This window comes from Hipposideros armiger, unplaced genomic scaffold (assembly GCF_001890085.2).
Source record: "Hipposideros armiger isolate ML-2016 unplaced genomic scaffold, ASM189008v1 scaffold_232, whole genome shotgun sequence".
Taxonomy (NCBI): Eukaryota; Metazoa; Chordata; class Mammalia; order Chiroptera; family Hipposideridae; genus Hipposideros; species Hipposideros armiger.
In genome coordinates this window covers 2,601,305-2,613,650 of record NW_017731582.1, presented here as the reverse complement: position 1 = coordinate 2,613,650, position 12,346 = coordinate 2,601,305, and the positions used below count along the sequence as shown (strand labels likewise).

Genomic DNA, 12,346 nt, shown 5'->3' with positions numbered 1-12,346 from the left:
CGGTTCGGATCCCACATATGAGGGCCAGTGACACTGCCCTCTACAGCTAAGATGCTGAACAACAGCTCAACCTGGAGCTGGGCTGCCAAGAGTCGTCTGCGACAGTGTAGGCTGCAGCCCCTGTGACAATGGGTTGCCATGGTCTACTGTGTGTAGCCAGCAGCCAGCGTGGCTGTCCAGAAGCCGGTGACTGATCTGCCTCGCCCTGGAAGAGCACTATGATGGTGCCAACTTGGGCCAGTGAAGCAACGTCCTCCACAACTAGAGTGAAAAACAAAAAGACAGCAACTTGACCGTTCCCCTTCCCCCAATTCCCCAACGCTGTTCCCATCCCCCCAATTCCCCAATTAAAAAAAAAAATCTTAAAAAAAATTATCTGTTAAAATTTTAGAAGGATACAGTGTATGTTGATCAATTTAATATTTTTTGATGGTGAAGATTTTTGGCCAAAGAAGCCAATTTAGTATTTTTATTTTATTGTGTTTTTGAAGATAGACCTATTAGGTTGTTATACTGCAGCTTGTAGCAATCAAGCACAATTTCTTAGCTTTATGTCCTCATATTTTTAAAATTTATGTTAGTTTTTTTTAAATTACAAATGAGTTGGGGGTGGCCGGTTAGCTCAGGTGGTTAGAGCACAGGCTCAATACACCAATGTTGTTCGTTCGATTCCCACATGGACCAAAGAGTTGCGCTCTCCACAGCTAGCTTGAAGACAACTACTTGACTTAGAGCTGATGGGTCCTGGAAAAACACACTGTTCCCCAATACAATTTCTTCAAAACAAAAATTACAAATGAGTTAATTTATTACCACAACCAGTGACCATGTGATTTTAGAAACTGATATTGTATACACATTACTGGAGAATTTCCCATAGATTCTCTGAAAACTTGTGGCTAAGGCTTGGTGTTATTAAAAAAGCAAATACCTAATTTTGGTTTGATTATTTTTGCTCTATTTTTTTATTTATTTAATTAGTAGAAGTCAGGTAACCGTTTTATCTTGAATACTTGAATACTGTAGGAAATGTATCATTTTGAAAAGAGTAGACAAAAATCAGGATGTCACATTTACCAGCTGAGTTTTCATAGAGATGAAGAATTAGCAGCTTTTTAAATTTTTTAATTTGGGAGTTTCCAGTCTTCTCAGTATAGAAGTGTGACATAGTTTTGTAATACCTGGTCAAGTTTTCCCTTGTTAAGTTTGGAGATAAATTTGTGTTTTGTTTCCAAAGTGTATTCTCCTTATATAAAAATGATAGGGACAGTGAGCCCACCCTTTTGAGGAAGGAGCTGACTTGACTTTGTTCTACATGCATAATCTATGCGTTGAATGTTGCATTTAGCTCTGTTATTTAGGATTTAAACTTAAACATTTGTTTTCCCTGTATTATTCTTTGGCTAACTGACTTTTTTTGATGGGGATTTGGCTACCGCTTCCCTCTTTTTTCTTCTTAAAAACCTGTGCATCCTTGGGCTGAGTCATAAGCTTTGTTTGTGTGTGGTAAAATGTACATAATATAAAATTTATTATTTTAACCATTTTTAAGTGTATAACTCAGTGGTATTAAGTACATTCACAATTTTATATAACCATCACCACTATCTATTTCTAGAATGTTTTTCATCCTGTATAGAAACTCTACCCATTAGCAATAACTCCCCATTTCTCCCTCTCCCCACAGTCCCTGGTAACCCATTCTACTTTCTGTCTCTATGAATTGCCTATTCTAGATAACTCTTACAAGTGGAATCATAAACTGTCCTTTTGTGCCTGGCTTTTTAAAATTTAGTGGGATGTTTTCAAGTTTTATCCATGTCGTAGCACGTATCAAAACTTCATTTCTTTCTATGTCTTAATATATTCCATTGTATGTATATGCCACATTTTGTTTATCCATTTATCTATTGATAGATACTTGGGGTTATTGTCTTTTGACAATTTTGAATAATGCTGCAGTGAACATTGGTGTTACCCGTAATGTATTTGAGCCCCAGTTTTCGATTCTTTTGTGTATATGCCTATGAGTGGAATTGCTGGGTCATATGGTAATTCTGTGCTTGACTTTTTGAGAAAATGCCAAACTTTCCCACAGCGATGGTACCGTTTTACAGTCCACCAGCTATGCATGAGGTTTCAAATTTCCCCACATCTTTGCCAACATTTGTCCTTTCCTTTCTTTTCTTTAAATACTACCATCCTAGTGGGTGTGAAGTGGTATGTCATCTTGGTTTTGATTTGCATTTCCCTGATGACTAATGATTTTGAGCATCTTTTCCTGTGCTTTATCTGCCATCTGTATATCTTCTTTAGTGAAGTATTTTGCCTATTAGAAAAATATAGGTTGAATTGTAAGATTACTTGTATTTAGATACATGTCCTTTGTGTCATATACATTGGAAGTCATTTTTTAATGTTTGGAAAGAACTATTTCAGTTTCAGTCTTTTTTTTTGTTTTTTTTAAAGATTTTTATTGGGGAATTGGGGGGATGGGAACAGTGTTGGGGAGTTGGGGGAAGGGGAACAGACAAGTTGCTGTTGTTTTGTTCTTCAGTCTAGTTGTGGAGGACGTTGCTTCACTGGCCCAAATTTGGCACCATCATTGCGCTCTTCCCGGGCGAGGCAGATCAGTCGCTGGCTTCTGGACGGCCGCTCACTGCGGCTGCTGGCCGCTCACGCTGGCTGCTGGCTACACACGGTAGCCCATGGCAACCCACTGCAGCAGGGGCTGCAGCCTACGCCATCGCCCGCAACTCAAGGCAGCCCAGCTCCAGGTTGAGCTGTTGTTCAGCATCTTAGCTGTGGAGGGCAGTGTCACTGGCCTTCATATGTGGGATCCGAACCGGGGCCCTGTGGCGTCCCAAGCCAGTTCTTAACCATCGCGCCACTCGGCTGGCCCTCAGTCTTTTTTTTTTTTAATTAGTTTCTTACATCAATTCATTGACATAATTTTGTTACTTCTAGTTCAGTTGCCTTTTGAAACTGGATTTTATGATCATGTTTCCCTGTGAGAGGTAGTAACTTAAACTGTACTACTAGAGGATATAAAAAGAAAAGTTCTGCTTTCTTATAATGCTGTCAGCTTCTTCAGGGGAAGTGTAAAATTATGATCATGGATTGTCAGCAAATAAGAGTGCTATATTTAAAAGTGCTGTGCCTGTTTTTCTAAAAGGCCAAATTGCAAGTACATAAAATATAATTAACTCCTAATGAAATTTGCAGAATTTTCATGAGTTTTTTTATTCCAAATAATTATATTTCTTACATCATACATATGCTTTCAAAATATAAAAGGTGCTCTAAAATTTTTCTTTACAGACATAGTAAACATTGTTTTTTGGAATAAAAATGCGAACATATGGTTTATAAAAAGATTTTCATTATTTATATGAAAAAGTTTTAATTTATACCTAAATTATACATTTTAACATTTTTATTTTAACCACCTGGAAAAGAAAATTAAATAGCAAAATATTACATTAAAAGAATTAGATTGTCATTTGCAAAATGACACACAAAATACTTGGTTTTATTTTGCCTTCAAGTAAGGATTATTTGATATCACATTTCTTTCAGTAAGATCATTTTCGCTTAATGAACTAAAACGAAATCTGTAAAGTAGCTACTTTAGTTACAGTTTTTACTTTCATAAAAATCTTAAAATTCCTAAGTTACTTTGATTAATCTTAGGTTCAGTATCTTTTTTTAGAATGTAAAAATTTCTGAAAAGTTCTGAGAGATTTATTTCAGCTAAGTGTTCTAGAAAGGTAAAAGCTTAGTAAATATTACATGTTTAATAACATGTAAAGGTAGTTTAGTAAATGAGAGTAATAAAATAATTTGGTTAAAACATTTATAAATATTTGCTCCAAGAAAGAGAAACGAGTGTAAAAGACATTTTAAATGTCACTTTGCAACCCCTCCCCCAACATACATAATGTAAATTGCCTAAAAAAAAAATAGAAGAATGAAATTTTCAAAAACTATTTTTGTAAAATTATTTCTGCGCAGCAGTAATGTTGACTTTATTTTTTCCAGATATGGCCGCGTGGAAAGTGTCAAAATTCTCCCTAAGAGGGGATCTGAAGGAGGAGTGGCTGCCTTTGTGGATTTTGTGGACATCAAAAGTGCACAGAAAGCTCACAACTCAGTCAACAAAATGGGAGATAGAGACCTACGCACGGATTATAATGAACCAGGCACCATTCCGAGTGCTGCTCGGGGATTGGATGATACAGTTTCCATAACATCTCGTAGTAGAGAGGTTTCTGGGTTCAGAGGAGGTGGTGGAGGGCCTGCTTATGGCCCCCCACCATCACTTCATGCACGAGAAGGACGTTATGAGCGGAGACTTGATGGGTAAGTTCCAAGGTTTCTGTAGGCAGGTATTTTGTATTTGATATGGTGAGAAACAGAAACTCGTATTTAGGGGCCCCAGATGGATTTAAAGTTTTGGGCATTCTCAATGTTTCCTATTTTGGGTTGGAAACGGAAGTGATTTCTATCCCAGTGGCTGGTATCTTATGGAATCGTAGAGGATATTTCCTGCAGCTGGTTGGATATCTACTCCTGAGATATAAAGTGGTGGAAGATTTTATATGGCAGCATCATTTTTGGAGTTACCTGTCTTCTAGAATTAATTATTTCTTCTCTTGGATAATGTTAAGGCCTTCCTTGGATATATCCCTTATACCTGATGGAGCTATTTGGCTGCAGATTTTGTGGTTGTACTATATGGAATATTCCTGGAATATTAGAGCCTACAGATTCTTTTAGAAGTTAATATTTGCTTCTCAGTTTTCACTACATAAAGTGTGCAAATGAATTGGATTGTCACAGAAAAACCTAGACCATAATGATTCAACCGCTTGGATTCTACAAACAATACTTTAACCTGGAAATGTGTACTTGGATGAAGAAGAATGAAGGCAATGTTTGATTTTTCCATTTTGGATCTACACAATTTTCGTGTTGGAATTATACTCCTTGATGGAATGGGGGAAATTTGAGATGATGAACGTTCCTAAATCCTGGAATATAGCCATTCTTTTCTAATTGCTGGAATGTATGGGATGCCATGCAGTCAAGATTCCATTAGCCCAGGGGAAGAGGATTACTATCTCCTTTCTTAAGCAAGTTGCTGTCCAATTAAAGGTACTTTAGCTTTGAACATATGGTGATGATCAGTTGTGGATACAGCATTCAAAATTGAATGTGCTGGATAACTACAAAGGTGAACTGTTGGCGAGCAACTGTGCCTTCCTCATTTGGTGGAATCGTAGAGGATTTTTCCTCTTCCGTCAGCTGCCTGATTCATACTTAGGGCTGGAAATTTTTATGAATGTGGATCAATTTATAATTGTCTACTATCTCAAGAAAGAAGTCTGGGGGTTTGAGAGTTACAGTTTGTTTGGGACTACTTGCTTCCAGTGGAATTATTTTATCTGGTCACTAAGATTTTTTTTTTCTTGTGGTTCATCTAAATATCATTTGACACCCTTGCCCATTAAGAAGGTGGATTACCCCCATAAGAGGGGCCAAAATTGGGGAAGTTATGTTCACAATTCTCTCCCTAGATTTAATTGGGATTATAGGTCGTGTTTCCACACTTGGAAAAGGTTGGTATGTCCTGACCTGTGTATATTAGCCCCTCTCCTAACCCAAGTCAAACTCTCTTTTTTTTCCCCACTAACTGTAGAAGTATTTAGTACTAATAGATGAATCAAAGAATAGCTGTTAGATTCAACTCTGCTAGCTCTTGTGCCTGCCTTCTGTATCTTCCTAATGGATAAAAACTTTGCAAATTTATAAAATATCAGCTGTAGCAGTAATTCTTCTAGAACTATTGCCTATTGCTTCTGTTATATCATTAATAACAGCTTTCACTGATTAACATTTGATAGGGTGCTAATTGAATTATTTATGAAATTTTCTCTTTAAGTCTCAAAGGAAACCCTCTTGTTTGTTAGACATTGAAATATCTATTCAAATTCCAGAAATGTAGTGAATAAAAAAGAAAGTCATTTAATACATTTAAATAGGAAAGATATTATTATTGCATTTTTTTGCCGTGCCAGTTGCTTTTCATAATAGCTACAAAAAGCAAAAACAGCCTAGGAAGGTATGGTTGCTACTAAGTGAAATGGTGGGTGAAAAATGAAGATTAGTGGAAAGATTTGGAATCTAGGCATGTATTGGGGATATAGTATTAGTTGTAAGATTTTTGCCAGATATTCTTCATTGGAGAGATTCTAATTCTTTTGTATCTTTCTTGATTTTTTAATCTCTTTTGATAGAAGATAGATCTAAAGATAAGGTTGAGAAGAAACTCAACCTTAAGGTTGAAATTCAAGTGATGAAATGGTCTTTTAGGGACTCAGAAAGTGAGTTCTGGTTTCCTACAAAAGTAGAAAATTTAAGATTTCTTTATAGGATTAGACTTGGTTTTAAATACCGACATAATTGCGTGTGTGTAATTGCACATGCAACAATTTTTGTACTTTTAGGTTGACAAATACTTGTGTCCTATGGAAATTTTTTTTAAGTTAAACCATTGCTGTAGCAACCTTAGAGAATCTTAACGATTTCCAAAGTTACCTAATTTCATCATAGGCAACATGAGTATAGCTAAAACCTAAGATGACATATTTCCTGTAACTGCTAAGTACATACATTAATAAATGGAATCATGGAATAGGTGTTTTAAAATTTTCGTGGAATTTGATAGCACAAGGAGATAAAATAATCTTTATTCTTTAATTAAGTTTATCATAGAATAGCATGTGGCAACCCAATATTTTGATATTCTAAGTGTTTTGTTTGTTTTTCTTTTTAAGATTCCATTTTTATTAAATGTGATTGTTCGGGCACAGCAATTTATATAATCTAGTAATTTTTATAATCACCCAAGAAGTCAAAAGTTAAAGAGAAAAAGTTATACTCAGCCTTTTTTTTCTGGACTTCTTTGAAAATGTCCTTACAGCTGGGACATGCATCACAATAGGGCTTTCATGTCTATGTTAAAATGTATCATGGACATTTTGCCTAAAATAAATTTGCAAAGTAAATAAAAGTTTGGTATAGATTTTAATGAGATGACAGTATAGCACACTTTGATATTAAAATGACGGTCTCTTCTTGTTCCTTTAAACTTAAAATGAAGAGGAGATGGCATATGTATATTTCTGTATAGAAGCTAGAAAATTCCTAAGAAAAAAGCAACTAACTGACTTGCAGAATACTAGTCATGAAAGCCCAATATACAGTTAAAACAGTGATTGCTCAGCTGTGAAAATAAGTTTTGGAGTCAAGTAAAAGATTAAGCTTGTTAGTGTTTGCTTACTAAGTAGGTTAATGCTGTTTATAAAATGACCAGTTGCAAAGACAAAGACAATGCTGAAGTGAATGTTTGCATGACTTGCTTTTAGTTTTGCTTGCCCCTTTCTGATTGATTAAATATTTTTCCCCCCTCCTAAATGCAGGGCTTCAGATAACAGGGAGCGTGCTTATGAACATAGTGCCTATGGACACCATGAACGGGGGACGGGAGGATTTGATCGGACAAGACATTACGATCAGGATTACTATAGAGATCCTCGCGAGCGGACTTTACAACTTGGGCTCTATTATACTTCTCGGAGTCGAAGTCCAAACCGTTTTGATGCTCATGACCCCCGATACGAACCTAGGGCCCGGGAGCAGTTTACACTGCCCAGTGTGGTACACAGGGATATCTACAGGGATGATATTACCCGGGAGGTACGAGGCAGAAGGCCAGAGCGGAATTACCAGCACAGCAGGAGTCGGTCACCACATTCATCCCAGTCTAGAAATCAGTCTCCTCAGAGGCTGGCTAGCCAAGCGTCTAGACCCACAAGGTCCCCTAGCGGCAGCGGCTCTAGAAGTAGATCCTCCAGTAGTGATTCAATCAGCAGCAGCAGTAGTACCAGCAGTGACAGGTAGGTTAACAGCCTTTTGTTTTAACAGACAAGCTGTTGAATAAATTGTCACAAATTCTTGATGATCAGTGGTAATGATTTTTAGCATAGTACTATTTTTAAAAGAGTAATCTTCGATTATGTATATGATAAGTGAAACTTTGATTAGTGTGTGACCATTCAATTAACCATTCTGTCAAGTACAAAGCTAAGTGATGATTTACAAATACGATTTCTTGTTCAGATGCTCAATATCAAAATTGTCAAAGGAAGAAAAGTGGTAGCTTTATCTGTGTAAAGCAGGTCTTGTGCCATTAAAAATGTGGTATTTAAATTTTTAAATTTCTCAGGTGTAGAATACTAACTTATTTCTAATTCTGGTTGAAAATTCTTAAAAACTGGTTAAAGATGTATTGGTGGAATATATTTTTGAAACATTTATTATAAATGGCTAAATCAACTTATGAATACATTTTAACATCAAGGTGGCAGCCAATTTATAAACTCAAGTAGAAAAGCTTTCTTTAAATGCAGGTTGTAACTTTGTTGTTCACTAAGGCTAAGTAAGCTAATTTCATTAGTTGGGAATTGTTTTACAAAGGAGTTTTATTCTACAAATGAAAAAATAATAAAGATAATCTTGTCAGGAAACAGCTTAGAAGTTAGGTGTGTGGGCTTTGAAATCACAGATCTAGGTAGACACTATAGTTTGCTGCTTTCATAATCTTGGACAAGTTACTTAAGCTCTCTGGCCTCAGTTTTCTCATCTTTTATAAGAACCTTGCTTTATAAAGTTATTGTGAAGATCAAAATGAAAAAAAAATGAACATAAATGCTTGGCTTGATAACCATATATGTTAAATAAAAACTGCCTTAAATAATTGCTAGCTATTATTACTACTACTTCAAATGTTGATAGTCTTAGACCATTTTCCATTTCTAGTTATTATTCAACCTGTTAATCCTAGATACCCTAGTTTTAAATTTAGGTGGTGTATATTTTAAATTTATAGGATACAAATTCTTTTTTTTTTTTTAAGATTTTTATTGGGGAATTGGGGGGATGGGAACAGTGCTGGGGAATTGGGGAAAGGGGAACAGACAAGTTGCTGTCCTTTTGTTCTTCAATCTAGTTGTGGAGGACGTTGCTTCACTGGCCCAAGTTGGCACCATCATTGCGCTCTTCCCGGGCGAGGCAGATCAGTCGCCGGCTTCTGGACGGACGCTCACTGCGGCTGCTGGCCGCTCACGCTGGCTGCTGGCTACATACGGTAGCCCATGGCAACCCACTGCCACAGGGACTGCAGCCCACGCCGTCGCCGGCGACTCATGGCAGCCCAGCTCCAGGTTGAGCTGTTGTTCAGCATCTTAGCTGTGGAGGGCAGTGTCACTGGCCCTCATATGTGGGATCCGAACCGGGGCCCTCTGGCATCCCAAGCGAGTTCTTAACCATCGCGCCACTCAGCCGGCCCAGGATACAAATTCTTTGACCTGATGAAACTGCCCAGGTTAATTTTTTTTTTTTTCAGTATTGCCTGCTTAGAATTAATTTAAGTAAATGATCATGTAATTGATGAATGGTTCTTTTAGGCCTCCTAAATTTTCTAATTTGAAATAATAAATGGAAACATTTTATACATCTATCTAGATATAATTCAAATATTTTGGAAGATGTAGCATATTATCATGAAACAGCACTTAGTTTAGGAAATCAGGAGTTAGGTTCTGGCCCTACCTTTGCAGCTCTGTGACATGGATGGAGAATCCTTAACTTCTCTGGTTTCATTTGGTATATTGTTGAGATAAAATGATTGACAAGATTCATTTGAACTCTGTAAACTGACTGTAAATCCTGTCATGTCCCATCTTCTACATAGTTGTTTAAGATACTCAAGTTTTAGTCATTTTCCCCAAACCTACCTCATTAAAGGGCTGCTGCTGCATTCCCTTGGAGAAGCCAACTGATTGTGGAGATGTTGATGTTAGAGGAGAAACATGATACAAGGCCTTCAGGGTGCTTGGTGGGAGTTACAGTGCTTTGGGATCTGGCTCTTAGCATCATAGGCTCAAAAGCTTGAACCCAGAGGTGATCTGGTAAATTTGATGTTCCTTGTTTACATAATCAAAAGAAACAGTTGTATGCCTCTGAATATTTACAGTCAGAAAGGTAACTGCTACAAAGGTAAAGGCAGAGGAGATTAGAAAATCTACATGGGGGACTAACTTACAATCATAGAGGATATTCCCTCTTCTGTCAGCTCCCTGATTCATACTTAGGGCTATGAAAGATATGTAGGACTTTAGCAAGAAGAGATATGAGTTTTAGGCTAGACGGGGAACATGGTGGGCAGAAGGAACAACTTGAAGAGATACAAGTGGGTGGAATTGTGTTTTGAGAACAGTAGATAATTTAGAATGACTTAACCACACTAATTTTGGGTTTCATTCTTTATTCAGAGATGAGCTGTTGAAGGATTTTGAGACGGGAGATAGCTTGTTGAGATCTGTGCTTTAGAAGAGGCATCTGGTGATTTAGAATAGGAAAGACAGAGATTCTGGTTAGGAGGCTATTTCAGTAACTCAGAGAAGGAAGATTTGGACTATGAGAGTGCCTAACTAGAGACAAATGGGAGAGACATTGTATTAAGAATCAGATTTTGTTGGTTTATGAAAAACAGAATGAACTTTAATGATGGGCCTTTCAATACTGTTCTGTAACAACAGGACAGACAGGTCTTTCTTTGTGCACACTGCAGAGCCTAGCATATTGCCTTTCTCAGAGTACATGTTCAACAAACAGTTGAAATACTGAGATACAAATCTTAGTTAACACGAAGGATAAAGCAAAATTGATGTGAATAGCTAGAAGATTTGGTCATTATATTGTGATTCAAGTCACAGAAATAAAATCCTTTGGTGTTCATAGCATATCCATTATCCCAGGGTTCAGCCTCCCTTTTATCAGATGTCCTCTTTTCCTCTATAATTATGTTGACTTCAAAGTATAATATTTTGAGGTATTACGTAGATTCAGAATGTTCAATATTCTTTTGGAAGAAATAAGTTCTTTTTGTAATCCTTAAAGCTAATGATTGTGAAGCTGACATTCCAAGTCCTTTAAAAATGTTTAAAAGTTAATACCTTGTAGTAGACAAAATATAGCTTGGTTTTATCTATAGAAACAAGTTTCTATTCTGTCTGCCTTACTGACTGTGAAATTAATCACCCTCCATCCCCCATAATTGTTACAGCTTTGGTGAATAGGGAACCCTAGCAGTGCATTTCAAATGAGTAAACATGGAATTAATGGCAGTATAGTTGTGAAGTCCTTATAAATGACACACCTACTGTTTTTGCTAAACTATTCACAGTACTTAACTGGTGAGAACCAGGGCTTGCTTAATGGTATAAAATTTTCCTGTGCGCAGCTCTGTGCTGCTGTATGTCTCTTTTCTTTCTCATGGTCATTTAAGGAGTCACTTATACTTTCAACAGAAGAATATACATAAACTTCACAAAAGCATTTATTTTAAAAATCCTGACTGAAAGTTGAATGTATCTTATTTCTGTAATTTCCTATTACTGGATTTTTTTTTTCCTATCATGTTGTAAGAATTTTCTTGAATACAGGCCAAAGAATTGAAGAATTTTTTGAAGTTAAATTAGTTCACAGACTTTCCTGATATCTTAAGGTAGTTTTTTTTTTTTAAAGATTTTTTATTGGGGAATTGGGGGATGGGAACAGTGCTGGGGAGTTGGGGGAAGGGAAACAGACAAGTTGCTGTTGTTTTATTCTTCAGTCTAGTTGTGGAGGATGTTGCTTCACTGGCCCAAGTTGGCACCATCATTGCGCTCTTTCTGGGCGAGGCAGATCAGTCGCCGGCTTCTGGACGGCCACTCACTGCAGCTGCTGGCCGCTCACGCTGGCTGCTGGCTACATATGGTAGCCCCTGGCAATCCACTGCCACAGGGGCTACAGCCTACACCATCACTGGCGACTCACAGCAGCCCAGCTCCAGGTTGAGCTGTTGTTCAGCATCTTAGCTGTGAAACTGGCCCTCATATGTGGGATCCAAACCGGGGCCCTCTGGCATCCCAAGCCAGTTCTTAACCATCGCGCCACTCAGCCGGCCCAACCTCCCCCTTTCTTTATCCATCTTCATTGATTGCCTGGCTGCCCATGCTTGGCTTTTCTGTATCCTTGCTACAGAATTTCAGACACAGTAGCTACTGGTCATTTTTGTTTTTGTTTCTTTGGTCCTGACACTTTCCTTTCAGACATTTGCCTTTTCAGCTCCTCCTTTATCTGCATAAGTCAAATCCCTAAAATGAACCTGTTGTGCCACAGTAGAAGGAGTGGCTCACTTTTTTGACTGAATTCTGATTGATCCAGATGATAAAATGAA

The 12,346-nt window shown here is 37.4% G+C and overlaps 1 protein-coding gene across 3 annotated transcripts in view; it reads left to right on the top strand.

The window, feature by feature from the left end:
- Positions 1-12,346, top strand: part of SPEN (spen family transcriptional repressor) — a 102,270-nt gene that overhangs the window by 26,244 nt on the left and 63,680 nt on the right. Inside the window, exons 2-3 of one of the 3 annotated variants that reach the window (XM_019654869.1) lie at positions 4,042-4,362; positions 7,485-7,961. In XM_019654869.1, coding sequence (XP_019510414.1) covers positions 4,042-4,362; positions 7,485-7,961 — 798 coding nt within the window. Of the gene's footprint in view, positions 1-4,041; positions 4,363-4,388; positions 5,622-7,484; positions 7,962-12,346 lie in introns of those variants that run through there. The other 2 variants (XM_019654870.1, XM_019654871.1) reach the window with 2 other exon arrangements.